This window comes from Pelmatolapia mariae, linkage group LG14 (genome assembly GCF_036321145.2).
Source record: "Pelmatolapia mariae isolate MD_Pm_ZW linkage group LG14, Pm_UMD_F_2, whole genome shotgun sequence".
Lineage (NCBI taxonomy): Eukaryota > Metazoa > Chordata > Actinopteri > Cichliformes > Cichlidae > Pelmatolapia > Pelmatolapia mariae.
Genome location: NC_086239.1, coordinates 38,017,446 through 38,036,841, shown reverse-complemented (window position 1 = coordinate 38,036,841; position 19,396 = coordinate 38,017,446). Strand labels below are relative to the sequence as shown.

General features: G+C 41.2%; 1 protein-coding gene and 1 long non-coding RNA gene across 2 annotated transcripts; one reads left to right on the top strand and one right to left on the bottom strand.

The window, feature by feature from the left end:
- The first annotated feature begins 663 nt into the window (after positions 1–663).
- On the top strand, positions 664–2,390 carry LOC134641566 (putative nuclease HARBI1). Its single transcript, XM_063494040.1, has 4 exons — positions 664–1,257; positions 1,334–1,446; positions 1,532–1,643; positions 1,724–2,390. Exons 1-4 carry the CDS (start codon positions 825–827, stop codon positions 2,104–2,106), a joined length of 1,041 nt encoding a protein of 346 aa, XP_063350110.1. The 5' UTR covers positions 664–824; the 3' UTR covers positions 2,107–2,390.
- A 112-nt stretch (positions 2,391–2,502) lies between these two features.
- On the bottom strand, positions 2,503–3,594 carry LOC134640503 (uncharacterized). Its single transcript, XR_010095477.1, has 3 exons — positions 3,402–3,594; positions 2,758–2,819; positions 2,503–2,537 (listed from the first exon to the last, which is right to left on the bottom strand). It is a non-coding gene; the product is annotated as an uncharacterized LOC134640503 (long non-coding RNA).
- Between the last annotated feature and the right edge of the window lie 15,802 nt (positions 3,595–19,396).

The following is a 19,396-nucleotide window of genomic DNA, read 5'->3' as shown; positions in this document are numbered from 1 at the left end:
GTGATTTTGCTGCATTAATATATAAATGCAATATCAATACATATGTTAAAAAGACCTTTAAAGCTCAGAGGATTTGGGGTTTTTTTTCCTCTGATATCTCAATAAGTTAGTTAAATGTAAATGACTGCGTGCTTCTGTTTCTGTTTCCTGGGCACACTGTGGACAGCAGAGCACATACATTAAGAGATATCAGAACTGCTTAATAAAAAGCTTCTGCTTACTGCTTTCTTTGTCCCCCTTCCTAAGCTAAATTTATCTGTCGAGGTTTTTTGCTGAGCACGCAGCACTGCTGTGCCTCACCTTTACGCAGTTTCACACATCCACACCTGCTGCACAGATAACTGGGAAGGTACCAGGAGGAGGATGATGAAGTGCTTTGGTAAGGGTAACCCTGGAGGTGGAGGAGATGAAGCTGTGATTTAGCCAACCTCCCTAAACAAACAACAGCCTTCTATTTATTATATAATGTGTGTGTGTGTGTGTGTGTGTGTGTGTGTGTGTGTGTGTGTCTACTTTATCCTTTACATTATGTACACAGCATGCAGCAAGCTACCCAGAGCAGTTGCTTCACTGCTTTAATAATAGAATCTGACACCAGGGCCCTGTTTCAGAAAGCCGGTTTAGTGCAAACTCTGAGTAAGTATACCCTGAGTTACCGAAAACTCTGGGTTTTCGGTTTCACAAAGCGAGTTTAGATTAATTCTGAGTGAGTTACTATGACGACACACTCCGTGAAGCTAACCTGCCCCCTAGCAGGTTTACTTCAACTAACCCTGACTTTCTCCGCCTCTTTGTCGGAAACCTGACTGTAGGAAGTGTCAGACATGGCGTGCCCCTTCCTTGAAGAGCCAGTAGATGTTGAAGCCCAAATTCTCCGCAGAGCTCTCCGCCGGGAGAGAGTGATTAGAGCGCGTTTGGACATTTTATCATTTCCTGATGATTTTCTGTGTGAACGTTACCGTTTTTCAGCACAATCTATAATATATTTGAATAACATCCTCAGGCCTTATATTGCTCATGTGACACATCGCGGACATTCTCTCAGTTCTGTACATATTATTTGTATTGCACTTCGTTTTTTTGCAAACGGGAGCTTTCTGTATAATATTGGTGACGCTGAGCACGTTTCCATGGCTACCGTCTGTCGGGCAGTCAGGAATGTTACAGTTGCACTGAAACGTCTCCTGTACTCGTTTGTGGTGTTCCCCGGTCATAGACCTACAAGATTTATCAAAGAGGGATTCCACAAAATTGCAGGTATCAGGATGAACAAAACTTAATTCATGATGTGGTGATACTTGAACTACTACTTAAATTTTACATTTATTTTCAGGGTTCCCAGGCGTGATTGGCTGTATAGATGGCACTCACATTCCAATCATTGCTCCTTCAGTAAATGAAGGAGACTATGTGAACAGGAAGTCTTTCCACAGCATTAATGTACAGGTACATAGTTCCCTGTAGCATTTAAAAATAACAAATTATTTCATTATAGTAATGGATGCTAATTTGTGTTCTCTGCACTGTGAAGATCATATGTGATGCTGCCAACATTATCACAAATGTGGAAGCCAAGTGGCCAGGCTCTGTTCATGACTCACGAATTTTTCGTGAATGTACACTGAGCACAAAATTTGGACATGGTGAGTTGAAAATACTTTAAAATATATAAAGACCAATTGCTACAGGGACATTTGAACTGAAGTGTATCCTTCTGTCTTAGGAGAGTTCACTGGCTACTTGCTTGGTGATAGGGGGTATCCATGTTTACCCTATTTGCTTTCCCCTTACCCTGACCCTGAACCGGGCCCACAGCAGCGATATAATCTGGCTCATTGCAGGACAAGAGCCAGAGTTGAAATGACTATCGGAATGCTTAAGGCCCGGTTCCAGTGCCTTCAAAGACTCAGGGTCACCCCAGAAAGGGCATGTGACATTATTGTGGCATGTGTGATTCTTCACAACATTGCCACAATTAGAGGAGAACACTGTCCTTCTGAACCAAACATCAGCAGTGATCCAAACCATGAACATCCTGACCCTCCCACGGACATACAAGATGGAAGAGCAGTCAGAGACACCATATGTCACAATCATTTCCTTTGACCCATCACCTCAACATGTTGAAAGAAGAATAAACAGATTTTTGGTTCAACTGGCTTTATTGGTCGCCTGTATTTCCTGTACACAAAGTATTAATAAGTATATTAGTATGTTGTTCAAACACTGAAATAATTCGTCCATCTCTGACCACTTCACCCACCCTTAACTGATGTTCCAGCAGTAAAATCTCAATCTTGGTCTTTTGGATCTGCTGCTTGAAGTGTTCCATTTCCAAGTCGCATTTTTTTACTTTCTTGATCAAATAGGTCTTGTACAGCTGCTTTACAGGGAGCTATTGAAACACAGAAAATAGCATTGACATTCATAGTACATGCCTACTTAGGTTGGTTGTAAATCAGTGCTGAACATCTTACTGAGGAAAGTTTTGTTGGAGAAATGGCTGGACCCTCTTCCTCTGCATTTCCATCATCACTCTGTTAGAGACATAGAAAGTCCATGGTTTTATTATAGTACCACATTTTATTCAATTGTTATATTTTCCATTGTAAGATGTAAACCTCATAAAGTGTCTGTTGCTTCCTCCTCTGTAACAGCTGTCAATGTTTCTTCATTATTTTCCTGTAGTAATGAAATTAACAACATTGCTGTTCTACTGTAAACTCATATAATCTGTGTAGTATTAAGAGTACTCACAACTGCATGTTGGTCTGGCTCAACAGGAGGCTGCACCAGATGCAGTACACCATCACCATCAACTGATAGAATATGAGGTTTATACAGGTCACTTATAACTTGCAAGGGACCAAATGGTAAATGGCCTGTATTTATATAGCGCTTTACTGGTCCCTAAGGACCCCAAAGCGCTTTACATATCCAGCCATCCACCCATTCACACACTGGTGATGGTAAGCTACATTGTAGCCACAGCCACCCTGGGGCGCACTGACAGAGGCGAGGCTGCCGAACACTGGCGCCACCGGGCCCTCTGACCACCACCAGTAGGCAACGGGTGAAGTGTCTTGCCCAAGGACACAACGACCGAGACTGTCCAAGCCGGGGCTCGAACCGGCAACCTTCCGATTACAAGGCGAACTCCTAACTCTTGAGCTACGATTGCCCCATAATGGCAATTAACAAACATATACCAATCACCTTACACTTCACTGTCATTATGTTCTCAAAGACAACCAAGACTGAGGGAAGGCAACATCAGTAGGAAAATAACTTCACTACAAAATAATTCATTATGGTAAAGAGTTTATCAAATGAATGAGTAGCACTGCAAAGGTGACTGTGAAGAAAGGATGTATGCACATCATGTATTATTTTAAATTTACCTCTTATGTAGGCACTTGTGTCTTGCGGGGTTATTGACTCAGAGGATGTCCCCGCAGAGATGCCTTCAGCCACAGGGCGCCCACTGTTTTGGCTGAGGGCCAACTGCTCAGCCTCTGTGAGTGGTGGTGGTGGAGGACCCCCACCTGTTTTTCGGGCCTCCGCTTTTTTTCTGTTGGCTATAACGGGTCACATTTGAGCCTACAGAGTAAGCAAATATGTACTTGTGATGTGCTCAGATAATTTCAATAAGTGCTTACAGAAAGAAAATTAATGTAGCCTCTAACTGCAATTGATTTACATAGGACAAACAGACCAAGCACTATGGCTCATAATACAATTACACCTTACCTGTTTGGACTATATTTTTATATTTCATTTTTACTTGCTGCCAGGAACGTTTGGGGCCTGTTGGGTTGCACCTGCGCTCACATCACATCACAAAATAAAATGTATAAACTAAAAAATAAAATGAAATATAATAAAATAACGTGTTAAATGGGTGGAAATCCCTAGATCAATGTTTAAATTAACACTCACGCATTGACTCTGTCGGCTATGTTTTGCCATGCATGCTCCCTTTCTTTTGCAGCTGAGGCTGTGTTACTTTTTTTCCGCAAAATTTGCATGTTATCGGCATATGCTGCCATCAGAATTTCGGCCTCAAGCGCTGTAAAATACATTGACCGCGCCATCTTTCCCTCCGTCTCCATGGTGACTCGCTTAATCTGTGCTCCACTAATCAGGGCTTTATGTATCCTCGTGCGCTTGCGCTTAACTTGGGGTTAAAGCAACTCCGCGTTGATTGAACTAATTGTTATCAGCCTTTCTGAAACCAAATATTCCGAGTTGGACAGTTCGGGGTTACTCAACCCTGAGTATCATTTTTAACTCTGAGTTTTCTAAACCCGCTTTCTGAAACAGACCCCAGGGGTTCATTGCACCGAATCTGTAACATGAATTCATTTCATATACTTTTATTGTTATATGTCACACTTCACCCAAACATGAATCTATGAGCATAGAACTCACAGAGTGGCAGGTCTTATTTTTTGCTATTTCTGGAAAACGACCGTGATTTTTCAAACAAGACCTCCTTAAAAAATGAGCCCGAAAATTGTTTAATAATACAACATTTTGTTGTTGTGGTCCAGATTCATTAAAAATCTTTCATCCACCTGTTTGCCTCCCTCAGCAAAGCTTTAATAATAAAACACATAATTAATAGTAACTTCTACTTGTATAGTGAAAAAGCACACAACTACAAATTGCTTCTCAGTTTGGATAAAACCACAGATTAAAGACAAGTGAACGTGTCCAAACATAAAAACAGAGAAACACATTATCTTACGTTCATTTATGCTTGAACACTTCTATACAAGAGCCAATGATCTACAAACGAATCTGGAACTCTGACTGTTATTGTTTTTCACACACATTTTTGTCTGATAATCAACTTGCTTTTTAAATGGTTTGTTTAATCTTCGAATCAGAGGAATATTCTCATTTCATTGGGAATCACACATCAAGTTACAGGTTTTTTTTTTTTAGCAAAATAGTTGTACTTTTAGCACTATATGCTAAACACTTTCAGAATAGCTTTGTTTCATAATTAAATATGATGTTGCAAATCAGACTGAAAAAAGGGCATCTCATTTTTTGTGTTCTTGAATTTTCTCTGCTGCGCATCTGATCTGCTTCACACTCAGTGGGGGTTTCATGAGGACCTGAGGAGGTGCAATGTCAAGTGTGAAGTTATTTGGGTGAGTTGTTCTCATAATTTAGCAGATTTTTTTCTATTAACCCTAATTCCTTCCCTACCAACACTTGAGGATTGAGTTAATGTGGTTTTTGAGATATTTTGAAATGGAAAAATTGACATTCTCCTTAAAAATTCGAAAAGACAAATTCTACAAAATATGGAATAAATGGATTTGCTTTGTATCCCCCCTCTGCCCTGACTTTAGGTAACACCAGCCCTGAATTGGTGTACCTCCCATGTACTGTACAACGTCAGTTTGACCCTCTACTTCACAATATGTATTGAATGTACTTTATGTAAATAAGTTAAACATGCTTCTTTATGTATACACTGTCAAGCCACCGAGTTTACATTTTGTTATCTGAATGAAAAACAAAAGGACTAAGAAAAAGTTTTTTGACTAAATAATATCAATGTACTTTTTCAATAAAAATATAAATTGAAAAAATAACCCTAATCCCCCATGGTTGCTTACTGTACAGATAATGACATAAAACAATGGTAGACAGACAGACAGACACACACACACTCTACATAGAGCTTAATATTCTGATTCTAATCAGATTAAATTAAACTCCTGAGCAATTCAATAACTGCTATCCTGAACAGGAAGGACATCTGTTTACTAGGTGCTGAAAATCCATGTAGCAGAGATAACAGCCCTCTGGGAAGACAAATGCAGGCTTGGCTTGGATGCAGCTGCTCGGCCATGGAAACCCATTCCACAAGCTCTCTACATACTGTTCTGCAGAAAATTGGTGACCTCTGTGCACCACAGCGTCTGCTGACCTTCGGTCTCTGTGGTTTCATGTGGCCTAGCACTTTGTGGCTGACTTGCTATCATTCCTAATCACTTCCACTTTGTTATAACAGTCACTGTGGCGGGGCCTGGTGCCTGTTGCTTGGTCAGGCCTCTTCCGGGGCAAAGGGGGCCCTCGGGCCTCCAGCTCGGTTCACTCTGGCACAGCTGGCTGCCGGCAGAGCCAGCGGGCACGCCACTGCAGCCCCCTCTGGCTTCTGCTCCGTGGCTACTGGGTGACCCCTCATCTGGGGCTCTCCTCAGCTCTTCCCAGGAGGGTGGCACGGATGCCCCTCCGGTGGTCCTCCTTGGGCGCTCATACTCTGGGGCCTCTGGATGTCTGGAGCCTGGATCTCCTCCATGCCTGCTTCATGCCCTGGGGGACGGGGCTATGGCTCCCTACACCCTCTAGCAGACCGTTACATGGGGAAACCTTTTGAATACAAGCGCACTGATCCACACAGGTGTGCACACGGGTGTTCACTGTTCATAGACATAAATTATACCTTTATTGGCTGCTATTTCCAAGCACATTGTGCGCTGTCGGTCCTGCTTGCTACACAACAACATTCAATATTTAGTTTTTACTGCTGTTTACACTTAGCTAGATTAATGCGATGGTGTTGTGTTTAGTATGTTGCTCTGTTTTTTTTTTTTTTGCTTGTTTTCTCTTCTTTTTCTCTCAACAGGTGATCCAGGAGATTTTTTTTCCTCTCTTCTCTCTCTTTTTAAGTGCCCTTTCTCACTGTCCCTCTTCCCTTCTGTTTTTCTTTTCCTTCATCTTTCTTTCTCCCTTTCCTATCCCTCAGTCATGTCTGTCCCGTCTGTAACAACTGAAAATAAAATAAAATAAATAATAACAACAAAGGTTGATCAAATGGACCAATACGGCAAGGCCGTGATGATCCATTTGGCAAAGTAAATCCATTGGGTATCCTTGTTGGTCTTCAGACAACAATTCTGATGGCTAAAGAACCAAATGGGACAAGCAAAAAAAAAATAAAATAAATAACAGTCACTGTGGAATATTTAGTGAGACATTCCCATTCTGTTACAAGCATTTGTAGAAGCAGTCTGCAGCCTAGGTGCTTGATTGTGCACAGTAAGGGATGGAACACCTGAATTCAGTGGTTTGGGCACTTTTGGCAATAGTGTAGCTGACGAAAATCCCCCAAAACTTCATTCACAGTGAGGGGAAAAAGTGTGCATTTGGATGATCGATTCTCGAGAAACCTGAAATTTGCCTGGTCTGCACATCTGCGTTTAGAAGGGGAGCTGCACCAGCCATGCTGATTCTGATCAGATGTGCATGAGCTGTACTTGCTCCAATTCATTTTACACTATTTAGGACAAATGAGTTCGGGTTACAGAGCACAGCATTGTTTTTTAACTGTATCAAATCATCATATATAATTCACTATTTTCTCTAATAGTATTCTCTTGGGTCATTAAATCTCCCCTAGTTAGCTAAGTAGCTGTGCTGCTGCTGCAGATCGTTGGGCTTAAGAGCCTCATTTCCTCTGTGTGAAACATGCTTTTAGTATTTAGGTCAATGCTACCTCCATCTCACTATCAAAACAAACCTCTTCATCTCTCTCCGTGGATTCTCTTCTTCACATTCGGCCATGCAAATGCATTCAGGAGCTCATACACACACCTAACAACATGCGCAGAGTGCGCAAGCTGCAGCACATATACTGTATACCAAAATACACACATGAATGCACACAAACACAGAGTACATTCTGTTCTGTTCTCCATCCTCTCTGTCACCCAAGCAGCTGCAGACACAAAACACTCTTTCCCTCCTACTCTCTCTCTTTCCTCCTTCTCTCATACGCCATCTCATCGCCTCTCCTCCTGTCTCCCTCTGTCCTCCTCCTCCTCTCCTTGCTTTCTTCCTCTCCTGCCTGTCAGCTGAGCAGCAACGTGAAGCAGCAATCGACACCCACGCTCCCGTCTCTTTTATTGCTTTGTAGAGTGGAGGGAGAGAGAAGGAGAGGCATCACAGATAATTCAGAGTGAGGGAGAGTGGATGAGAGGGAAGAAGAGCACAAATATCGCCAGCAGGCACTAATTACACAGACGAGATTTGACAGCCAACACAATCCATACAGCATCCGAATACAAAAGACAGATCCATAGATAGATAGAAAAACTCGATCTCTGCTCACATACGTTTGTGTGCTTGGGTTCAAGTTAAAGAATACATACGTTAATAACCTGTGGATGGTATTTCTTTTGTTTTTGTCTTTTGTTACCTGCTGTTTTCCCCTCAGAATATGTACAACATTTACATTCTTCCTTTTCATCTTCTTGTTTCCTACCAGCTAGCGTCCGGTTTTGTCTAATAAATCTTCCAAAACATTTACATAAAAGTGAAAGTAATACATGAACATGGGGATGTTACCATCAAGTAATCAGGTACTTTTCCTTATAAAAGGTGGCAGCTATGAAAATAGCCTAATTTTGAACTGGCCAGTTTACTTAGCTCTGAAATGTTCCATAGCTGAGGGTGACACAAATTTGTTTCACTAAACTCAGCAGGAGATTTTGACTGGTCTCAAACCAATTCAGCACTTTTGTAATGAACTGGAATGCTGGTCTTAGAGTTGGAGTGACTCAGTGACACCTTTGACTGAATGGGAGCAAATCCCAGCGGATATGTTCCAAACTCTAATGAAAAGGGTGAAACCAGAAGAGCTGGATGGATGGAAGGAAGGATGGATAACTTGATGGATAGACGGATGGATGGCTGGATGGATAAATGGATGGATAGACGGATGGATGGCTGGATGGATGGAAGGAAAAATGGATAGATGGATGGACGGACGGATGGATGGATGGAGCCTAGTGTTCCTTTCTTTGTGTTGACTGGATTTAGCAGTGGATGGTTGTCTGTCTCTCAGTCCAGGGTAAACTCTAACTTTCAGTCATTTTCAGCTAAGATAGGCTTCAGCCCACCAGCTAATCCAAACAGCATTCTTACCCAAACATGAAATGCCACTTTGGGTTAAACTGAAACTAAGAAAACACAAGGAGTCTGCTGAATGTCATTAGTCTTTCCAGTCCTTCTTGTGCATTCATTTCTTGTGCATATACATTCAGTTAAAAACACCGTTCCTACTCCTTAAAGATTCCTCTATGCTTCTAGTACAGAAAACAAATCTCACCATTTTCTTCTGCTTATCCACTCCAGGGTCACGGGGGAACTGGAGACCATCCCAGCTGTCGAAGGGCGAGAGATGGAGTACTTGCTAGACGAGTCACCAGTCTATCACAAGGCTAACATAGAGAGGTAGACAGCCATTCACACTCACATTCACACCTAATGGCAATGTAGAATCACCACTTAACCTAGCATGCATGTCTTTGGATCGTGGGAGGAAGTCAGAGTAGGCAGAGAGAGACATGCAAGCTGAACAGAGAAAGGCCGCAGTTATCAGAACCTTGTTTTTTAAGACAAAAGGGTTTTAATCCAGTAACCAGGTTTCATCTTATTTGTGTTGTTTTAAGTTGTTGAATTAAAAAATACATTTAGAACAAAATGTGCATTTGGTTTGATCGAATGCAATTTAGGTGTACGTACAGAAACAGAAACATGTAAAATGTCAGGAGTTGCTGTGTGGATGTGGAGAAGAGGGGACCCAAACGCTGGACTCGTGGTGAGGATTAAGGATGTTTATTGGAGTGGCAGGATGAAAGGATGAACAGAGCAGGGAAGAGGGCAGGCTGCTGAACTGAATGACTGACTGACCTGAACTGAAAGGCAAACGCGGAATAGACAGCAGTGACAACATCAATGACGGGACAATGAACTGGTGAAACTGAGGAACTTAAATACACAGGCTGAATGATGACGACAATTGGAAACAGGTGAGTACACGGCTGAACTTAGTCTAACTAATGATGCATGGAATGAACTGGAACGTAATACACTGGTAGACAGGCTGGCACAGAAAACTGGAAGTGAAAAACATGGATGTGGAAAATTAACTGAACATGACAAAACTAAAACGCTGGGTCAACGACCCAGGAAACCTGACATAAAAAAACCCAACAACATTCAGATGCTATACTGACCCTAACCCAACCCTGTACCTCATGACCTTAGAGTTCTAATATTATGTTTTACTCTATTATAAAACTATATAACATAATATGTTATTATAATATAATTATATGTGGTAGCGTTCCCCCATTCTTTCTGAAAACAGACTTCAGCCTTCAGGTTGAGACATTCTTAAGCCATTATGTATCCACTGCTGTATCAAAGTACACATTATACTGGTTTGTTCATTGGGTCGTGAAGGCCATGGAAAACCTTTCAGTTTGACCACTTGAGACATTTGATTGTGAGTTTCAGGGCGAGCTTAACATCATTACCTTGTTTTAAAAGCCATCCTCTCTAGTCTTTAGCTTCATAAAGATGGTGTGAGGTTTGCTTGCAGATTGCTGGTAACTGATTGAATTAATTCTTCCCTCTATCAGTGAAAAGTTCCCTGTGCAACCTCATCTCAAAGCATGATCGATCCAGCAACAGTGCTCAACAGCTGAAGGTTTTCTTTTAAAGAAACGCCGCACTGTTTCTTAAATCCAAATGTACTTGTATTCATCGTCTCAGAATTGTGCTGTCAGTCTGCAATATTTGTTTCAAAAAGGCATCAGCTGCAAACTCATGATGCTTCATATTTGTTTCTCAAATGGCCAATTCTAGTTAGATGTACGATGGAAAGGAGACTCTTTTATTCAGCTACCAATTTACTGTTACAAAAGTTTAGTTCATAAACTTCTCGAGGTCATTTTAGGTCACATGTAGGATTCCGGTTCTAAATATGAGACTCACTGTTGGAAAATCTGTCGCCATATCATGTTTCATTAGATATATGTGATGTACTCACTAAGATGTGCTCACCCTTCAACAAAGCACTCTTCCAAACAGGTTAAGTGAGTTGTGCATACTTGTATTTCTATGTTAAAAAACAACACAGTCGTGGGACCGAATGCTCCACTGTTGGATTTAATGTAACATAAGTAAGAGGCAGACTGTATGTAGGTCTATTATCTACCATGTGGACAACAACGTGGATGAAGGATAGCGAGACAGAAGTAGTAGCCTAACCCTGACCTGCCCGCTGGGACGTCAAACCAAGGACAGCATCACCCATCTGAATCCAGAAGTAAGCACTAAAAGGTTCACAGGCTTTCAGAGTGTGAAGATAAAACACATTGTTACCATATATAGAGCATACAATGCACTGGCAACATATTCAGTATCCAGTGACTGGAAAATTAAACAAGTAAACAACCCCCCAAAAAACAAAAAAAACATGTTGGGCAGAAAAACATTAATGAATTATGTATACGAGGGGGGAAGAGTGCTCTTCTTTTTGCAGATGATGCTCTCCTGTCTTGATCACACAATGATTTGTGATGTGCACAGGGACAACTTTGGACTGCATGTAAAACAAATGTGGATGAGAGTCAGTGCCTCCATGTATGAGGGCATGTTACATGCCAATACATGAAGTAATCCCTTTGGGCTGAGAGTAAATCACTGCTTCAAGTGAAGCAATTAAAGTCGGTTATTGTGTTCCTTGTGGAAGGATATCTGATATTACTGCTGCTCCTTTGTATCATTAGGCTAACTGCTGGTGAAGTTATATTGTAAGGAATGAGGAGCAATAACGACTCCTGTGAAATTATTCTGGACATATTCAAATGAGAGTGAACTTTCTGAGGGAACTGAAAATCATGTCCAATAAGGCCTGGGATAAACTGTAGAGCATAAGAAGGCCCCTTCTCATGTTGCAGTCTGCTTGCACAGCATAACTATCCTGTAGCTGTGAGCACAGATGCCTCTCCCATGCTGTGTAAGCCAGTATTGTTCAGATTGGCTGCTCTTCTTAAACAGAAGGTTTCTGTAGGATGGCCTAAAGAAACAGGAGCTAAAACAGTTTGTTTTACACAGACGTTTAACAGCTGCTGAACCAGGGAGTTGTGCAAGGCTACTCTAGCAGACACCGGAAATAAAAATACGGAGCTGGAAATGATCATAGTAGGTCCTCTTTAAGTGAATCCATTCTTCCCTTCACCAGTGTAAAATTCCTTCTGCTTCTGGTTTGCAGCACACAGAGTGTAAACCACATTGTAGTTTGCAGCTCTGTGTGAAATAGAGTCAGCACTTCCATGAGGATATGTTACTCTGCATGGAGATGAAGTAATTCCTTTGGGTTACTGTGGGTCTCATCTTCTCTCATGTAGAAGAGAAGCTTTCTTAGAGGGGATGCACAGCCTGAAGACTCGTACTGGTGGCCTCAGCTGGGACAGTAACGATACTTAAAGAATCAAAGGCTTTGATTAAAGCTGAATGTGCTGTTAAATGAAAGTATTTATCTATTCAGAGTTTTGGTCCAGTACGATTAACCATAACTGTGACCTCAGCTCCTTGTTGCTGCACAAGAACACAAACATCTTGCTCTGTTCCATAAAGAGCTTCTATTACTGTCATATGTAGGGTTGCATCATTTTACAACCCAGCAGCTCACTGTTTTGTATTTTATAGGCTGTATTTGTTAAGATGATCAGCTGCAGGGTAAAAATATATATTTACAATTTATGGGTAAAAACACAAAAGTATAACATCTGTATATTTAATTTCTTCTCGCATTGTGCTGGTAATTTACAGTGGTGCTAAATTCAGCAGCTGGCTCTAACAAAACAGTGAACAGATGCTGAATCTGTACCAAATGTCATGTTTAATTGACAATGCTTTAAAAATCATTGACAGCTCTGAAACAAAGACGTCACATTTCGTTAAATGCCTGATGTCCCAACTCATCTCCCCTAGTGGCTCCTCCTCCTCCTCAGGTGGGAGGTGTGTGTATGGATAATAGCAAACACTGAAATACATTTTTTGCACGCAACAATGAATTTTGTTCACTCAAATTTAGCTTTTCTTCGCTCAAAATAAATTTCTCCTCAAAATGCAACACTTGCACCTGCAAATGTTTTTTTACGTGCGCTCAAAAGTTTTTTACGTGCGCTCAAAATAGTGGCACAAAAATAACGCCATAACTTACCTCATCCTAAAATTCATCTTTGTCCTCTATTTGAAGTGTTTCCCAACCTTCTGGAGCGACGGCACATATTTCACATTAGAAAAATCACACGGCACACCACCAAACAAAAATGTCATGCCCTGCGCACCAGGCATAGCGGACTTGGCTCAGTTTGTCCCCAGTATACCTTTTTTGCTTTCTTCTGACCACTACTCATGCAGGGCCTTCATCTGGGTCGGAGTTTTCTCCAGGACCAGGTCAGACTGACTACTTTTTCTTTTCAAATATTCATCTATTGCTATTACACGCTGTGTCGTCTCACTCACAGCATGACTATTATGTCATGTCTTCTTCGTCTTCTTCTGTTGTACTGGCAGTTGGCAACCCATTTAATTAGAGCAGATATCTTTACTGCCCTCTTGTGGCAGGGATTGGAATTGTTCTGCCCATTACTCACGCCGATCGCTTAGAGCAGCGGTCCCCAACCCCCGGGCCACAGACCGGTACAGGTCCGTGGGTCGTTTGGTACCGGGCCACGAGAGTTGAGGCTCGGGTGTGAAATTTATGGTTTTCAGGTTTTTTTATTGTTAGCTCGGTTTCCCTGGGTCTTTTCCCGTTTTGTAGTTGTGTGTCTTATTTTCAAAGATATATTTACGTGTTACCATAGCGACCAGAGAGCATTATGGGGCAGAGAGGAGGATGTTATTAATAAATTTACAAAATACCACAGTTTTTGTCTTGGTCGTATCATTTTATTTTGTTGTATTTATCCGCGACACCGTTAAGGCCGGTCCGTGAAAATATTGTCTTACATTAAACCGGTCCGTGGCGCAAAAATGGTTGGGGACCGCTGGCTTAGAGTACTAATCAGGTGGAACCAGACAATCTTCCACGGCACACCTGCTCATTTCTAATGGCACACCTATGTGCCGCAGCACAGTGTTTGGGAAACACTGCTCTGTTTTGTCTCTCTGTGTCATTAATTATGTCAAGACCAGAATGAGGGCTTGACTTTGATCTTTTACCAAAAGAAATACCCTAAAATAGGGATCATCAACTGCATTTGCTTAAGGGCCAGAAATGTTCTCAGCAGACACTGTGAGGGTCAGATACTCAGAATAAATCTTATCTCTTAGCCTTTGTCAGTGTTAACAGACTCACATTACCTTTGCTGCAGCAAGCTACTAGAGGGCGCTTGTGATATCTTATGCTTCATATCTGTGAGGCTGTCAAGTTATCCACCACTGACACACGCAATATCGTAGTTAGCCGGATACACTGGCAGGAGAAAGGCCTTCGGAATATATTTCAAGCATGAAAAAGTTGTAAAAAAAAAAAAACTAGATGAAATTAGCATCTGACCACAAAAATAAATGTTGAATGAGAGATGTTTTTCCTCACTGGGTTCTTCCTCAATTCAGTAATTTTCTGGGACCCGGATGGAAAGCTCCGGCAGGCTGAATGTGGCCCGCAGGCCACCAGTTGACATTCACTGCTCCAGAATCACGGTCAGTGTTGCTATCGCTGTTGTTGGCAGTGTGGCAAGAATTGTTAATTGTTCAGATATTAACTGAAAGTGAAAACTCAGACTCAAAAACTTGTCGATGGCAGATGGCTTGTCGAGTTGGTGTAAAAAATGTTAAGACTGGCAAAGAAATCCCCAATGACAGTAACAAAAAAAGGAAATGTTCATTTACATATTTTAATTGTGTGACCAGAAAAATGTGGACGGATATTTCAACTAAAACAACAACATACACCAAAAACATTTGAAAACTTACTTCCACTGGGACAAAAGAAAGAGCTATTTTCTACATTTAACTACCACAACATGTGATTCTGTCATCATTTGTATGAAGATTTACAAGAAGTACCACTGAAGCACTTTGGTACACCTGTAACCCTAAAGCTATGCTATAAGAATGCTTTTGACAGCATTTTTTAATAGTTATCCCAGTTAGGACTCAGACTGGGAGGGTTGGGGCTACTTGTCATCACTGATGATGGGTCACCAGATTTTAGACATTGACTGTAAGACCTGATGTGCAGGGTTCAGACTGTCCAACATTTGTCTCTGATGTGACGGTGGGAGGTCCTTCCTGGCCCTCTGCTGTTTATGAATATTGTTACATTTATGAATCACATAATTGCTTGAATGGTTCTGAATTTCTCTCCAATACGAATCTCTCACATGAGCCCATGGAGCCAAAGTTTTGATCACACTGCTCTTTCTGTAGTTGTCCTTTGCTCTCACCTCGCTGCTATTCGTCAAATGCATGAACTTACCTGCTAATCATCTAGACATTAGCACTAATTGGTGTTAATCATCCCAATAATTAAAATAATAATGCACTAATGGACTTTTGTTTCTTTGTAAAACAGGCAGATCTCATTATTTACATGAAATGGAGGTCAGCTCATTTGTACTGCAGGAGATTTTTATCCACGAGTCTTTCACTCTGCGTCTCTAATGTTGGATAATTGTTGCCATACCAGGCTCTAATGTGTGAGTTTGTTAATGTGTTTATGTCAGGCATGTGAAGACTGATCATAATTTATGTGCATTGTGTGCTCGTCTATGCATTTTTACGTAGTTTGTGTTTGTGGGCCACATTTCAGAAGAAAAATGATCACACACAGCCATACAGATTTTCTCTTTTAGCAGTGACATGTCAGTGCAGCCACAACTGCCTGCAGGATTTCATTAGCACTCATTAACTGGATAACTGAGGCTAATTAAGCTATTAATCATTAGCTCATGTAGTCATGTTGGCCACCTCCTCCAATTACCTTCCCTTTCGCTTTCTCCATCCCTTCTCTTGAATGTCAACAACCATGCCATCTTGTACTTTGTGAACTGATTATGGTTTTTGTACAAGGTTCTACTCAAAATATTTTGCCCTGTTTTTTGACACAAAAGCACGGACATGAATCCAAATGCATGCCACATACAGTTGGGTCCATAAGTACTGGGATTATTCTTTCTAAAGCCCTCTATGCCAACGAAGTGGATTTTAAGTCAGAGATGTTTCAGACGTTCAAACAAAATTAAACAAAATTGGCTGACAAGCAGCTTCTTGGACTGTTATTCCATGACAAATGAAGCAGAGCTAATCCCAGGTTCTGAACTTGTATTTTGTAGCTGTTCACTGAAGCTCCTAATATGAGGTCCAAAGAAATGCTGATGAGATGCAAATGACAGATGACATTATTAGCCTGCAAAAACAAAAGAATCCTAAAGGCATTAAACAAATGTTAGGAGTTCCAAAATCAAATCTAATTAATGGCACATTTAGAAGACCAGCTGGCCTGCAAGACCATACAAGACAACTACTGTGAATGATCACAGAATTGTTTCTTTGGGTGAGAAAAAGACACTAACACTATGTAATTCCCATGTCGTCAGTGAATCCCAGTTTGATGATGGCCTTAAAGCAGCTCTTCAGGTGAGGATGGACACACAGGGTGTGTTTGGTGTGTGAAAAGCTGTCCTGTGGTGCTGGACAGGAAGAAAAATCTTAGGAAATAGATTCTGAAGCCTTTTTTATGTCACCCAATTCACACAGCTTGTTGGGCTCTCCACCGTCACACACGTATCAGATGTGTTTCTGCAGTAACATGCTCACATCTGGTTTGACATCAAAGCCCACAATGCTGCTGATCTTCTCCAAGTGGTCTTTGATGGGCTTACAGGTGGATGATCAGTTGGACTGGTGCTCGGTGAGCAGGTCTGCTGCTTTTGAAGCTTTTGGCCTAACATCGAGGCCCAAAAATGATTTGTGAAGGATATGATCAGTGTAAGCTTGATGCATCAAATAATAAACTCAACACAAAGCCAAACAGGCTGCAGAGTTTGTGACTTCCCTTCTGACTAACTGCGCTTCTGCGTGCTGTTCACACAGTGGGTTTGTGTATATGTTTCCTGGCAGGTTTCTTCTGTCATGTGACCACAGGACTCCACCATACCTCCATCTGGTTATGGTTTTTGTAAGCCTGTCATACACTACATGAAGATATTTTTTATCTTAAAATTCTGATAAATGCAACTTTCACTGATGTTTGATACCCTCCAACCGAATCCAGCTGATCCACATGACTTCACCAGTTGCTAAGTGTGTTCATAACATTTTGATCTCTATATTTTAGGAGCTTCATGGATCAAAATTCCTCTCATGTCTGAAGCAAGATGTTGGCTCCATTAAACCCACTGTTTTCTTATTGGCTGAACCTCGCAAAGGGTTTAAATGGTAGGTCGGCATGGCATCTTGTCCTCTATAACATCAAACAGTTTGGTATATTATGTACTGTGTACCATATGAGCAACCATCACTGAAACAGTATATCAATGCAGAACATTCAACAAATCATAATAGCTCCATTGTAAATTGTGGGTCGGTAACTGGATCTATTTACATTACAATGTGCAATTTTGAATGGCTTCTGTTAAACATGAAAAGGCAACACTGAAGATTTTGCCACAATGTTTCAGTTTTCTTCTAAAATTCCAAGAAAGCTGTTTCAAATGAACAGAACGTTATACATTTTGAATTAAATTAAAACTCTGTGCTTTGTATGTCTTTATCTGTGTACTGTGTTTCAGCTGGAAGGGAATACGTCCTTCATACTGGTTAGATAACACCAAAGACAAGCTCATTTATAGCATATATTAAATATATGCTATACATGAAATAATCTGCAGAAATTTGGACAAACAAATTGTTAAATTGCTTGAACATATTTGAACATATTTGTTGTGTCCATGACACCGCCCCGGCTCCATTCTGCTCGGCAGGTCAGAGGACTTTAACCACAGCTGCGTATGGGGTTTTCTTTGCTCTGAACTCATCTCAGGTGTGCTGTGCTTCTTTATTCTTCATTACCTCTTCAATCAAGCGCAAAAAGATTTCTTCCCTTCTGAGAGCAAAGGTGGGAGGGATTGGTCTTGGATGGTGAAACTTTGCAACACTTTCTCTGTTAACACTCCTCTCTGCACAGTAAACAATGATAAAAGGAAGGCAGCAGTTTAAGAGGACGTTCCCAGTGGACACACAGCCTGACTTATCACAGCCAGCTCTCCTTTGAAAGAGCTCCTTAATCTCAGCTGGGCCCGCTGGCTGAATAAGCAAGTAAATGTCATTTCTCTTATCTGTCCCTTTCCCCCTCTTCACTCCTCTGATTCACAAAATATTTGTGATTTACATCTTCACATTTCTTCAGATCCATTGTTACCTCTCATTTCTTATCCTACGTCTTATCCTCTTAATGTGCTTTTGTGTGCTGTCAAATGAATCCAACAAAAATATTCTCCACAGCTGAGCAACACCGAAGTGTTTGCTTAAGTTGACATGGAACTAAAGACAGTGACATTTTAGAAGAGTGAGGATATGGTTAAAGACAGCAAGTTTATTTTGCAGACAGGACGTCCAGTGATAGTTTGTGTCACTGGTGGTAACTCTGTCTACCATGGAGCTACAGCTGTGAAACTCTCAAATTTCTATGATAAAATAATAAATAGTAGATAAAATAGTGGCAGTTTGTTCCATGTGTTTTATTGTTAATAGAATAAAATGGTTACAGACAGAGTGAATATTCATATCCATCCATCTGTTCAATTCAATTCTGTTTTATTTATATAGTACCAAATCACAACAACAATCACCTTAAGGTGCTTTATTATAAGGTATATACCCTACAATGACACAGAGAAAACCCCTCTGATCAAACAATCCCCTTTGAGCAAGACTTGGCAGTGAGAAGGTAAAACGCTCTTTAAATAGGAAGACACTGCCAACAGAAGCAGGCTCAGAAAGGGGCAGGCAGCTACAGTGGCCAATTTGGGTCACTGCAGCAAAAAAAAAAACATATGTGCTAATATTTTGCTGTCTTTACTTCTGTAACCATCAGTCTTTGTATTGGCCTCTCTTTACTATTTCTAGAATACAGAATAGCCCTTTATTGTCATTATACATGTACAACAAAATTGTGGGTGCTCCACACCAACTGTGCCAGAGTAAAATATAAATAGTAAACAGCACGGATAAATAACAGAGGAAATATGTAGAAATAAGAGAAATACATACAAAAACATGAGAGAAGCACATTTTAGAGAACGAGTTGCAAACTGCTTGGAAGTAGAGGAAAGAAAAAGTGTTAGTGGTCTAAGTGATGAGGGTTACTCAGACCATGGCTCAGATTGGTGGGTTGGTGGGCAGGTGTGGGGTGATAGTGTCTGTTAACAGTCTGAATGGCCCAGGGGAAGATGTTCTTAGTGAGCCTCGAGCTGTGGGACCTGACTGACCTGAGGTGCCGATCATAGGACAGCGGGTCCAACAGGTGGTCACCTGTGATGGCCCCTAGTCCATCTGCAGCTGATCA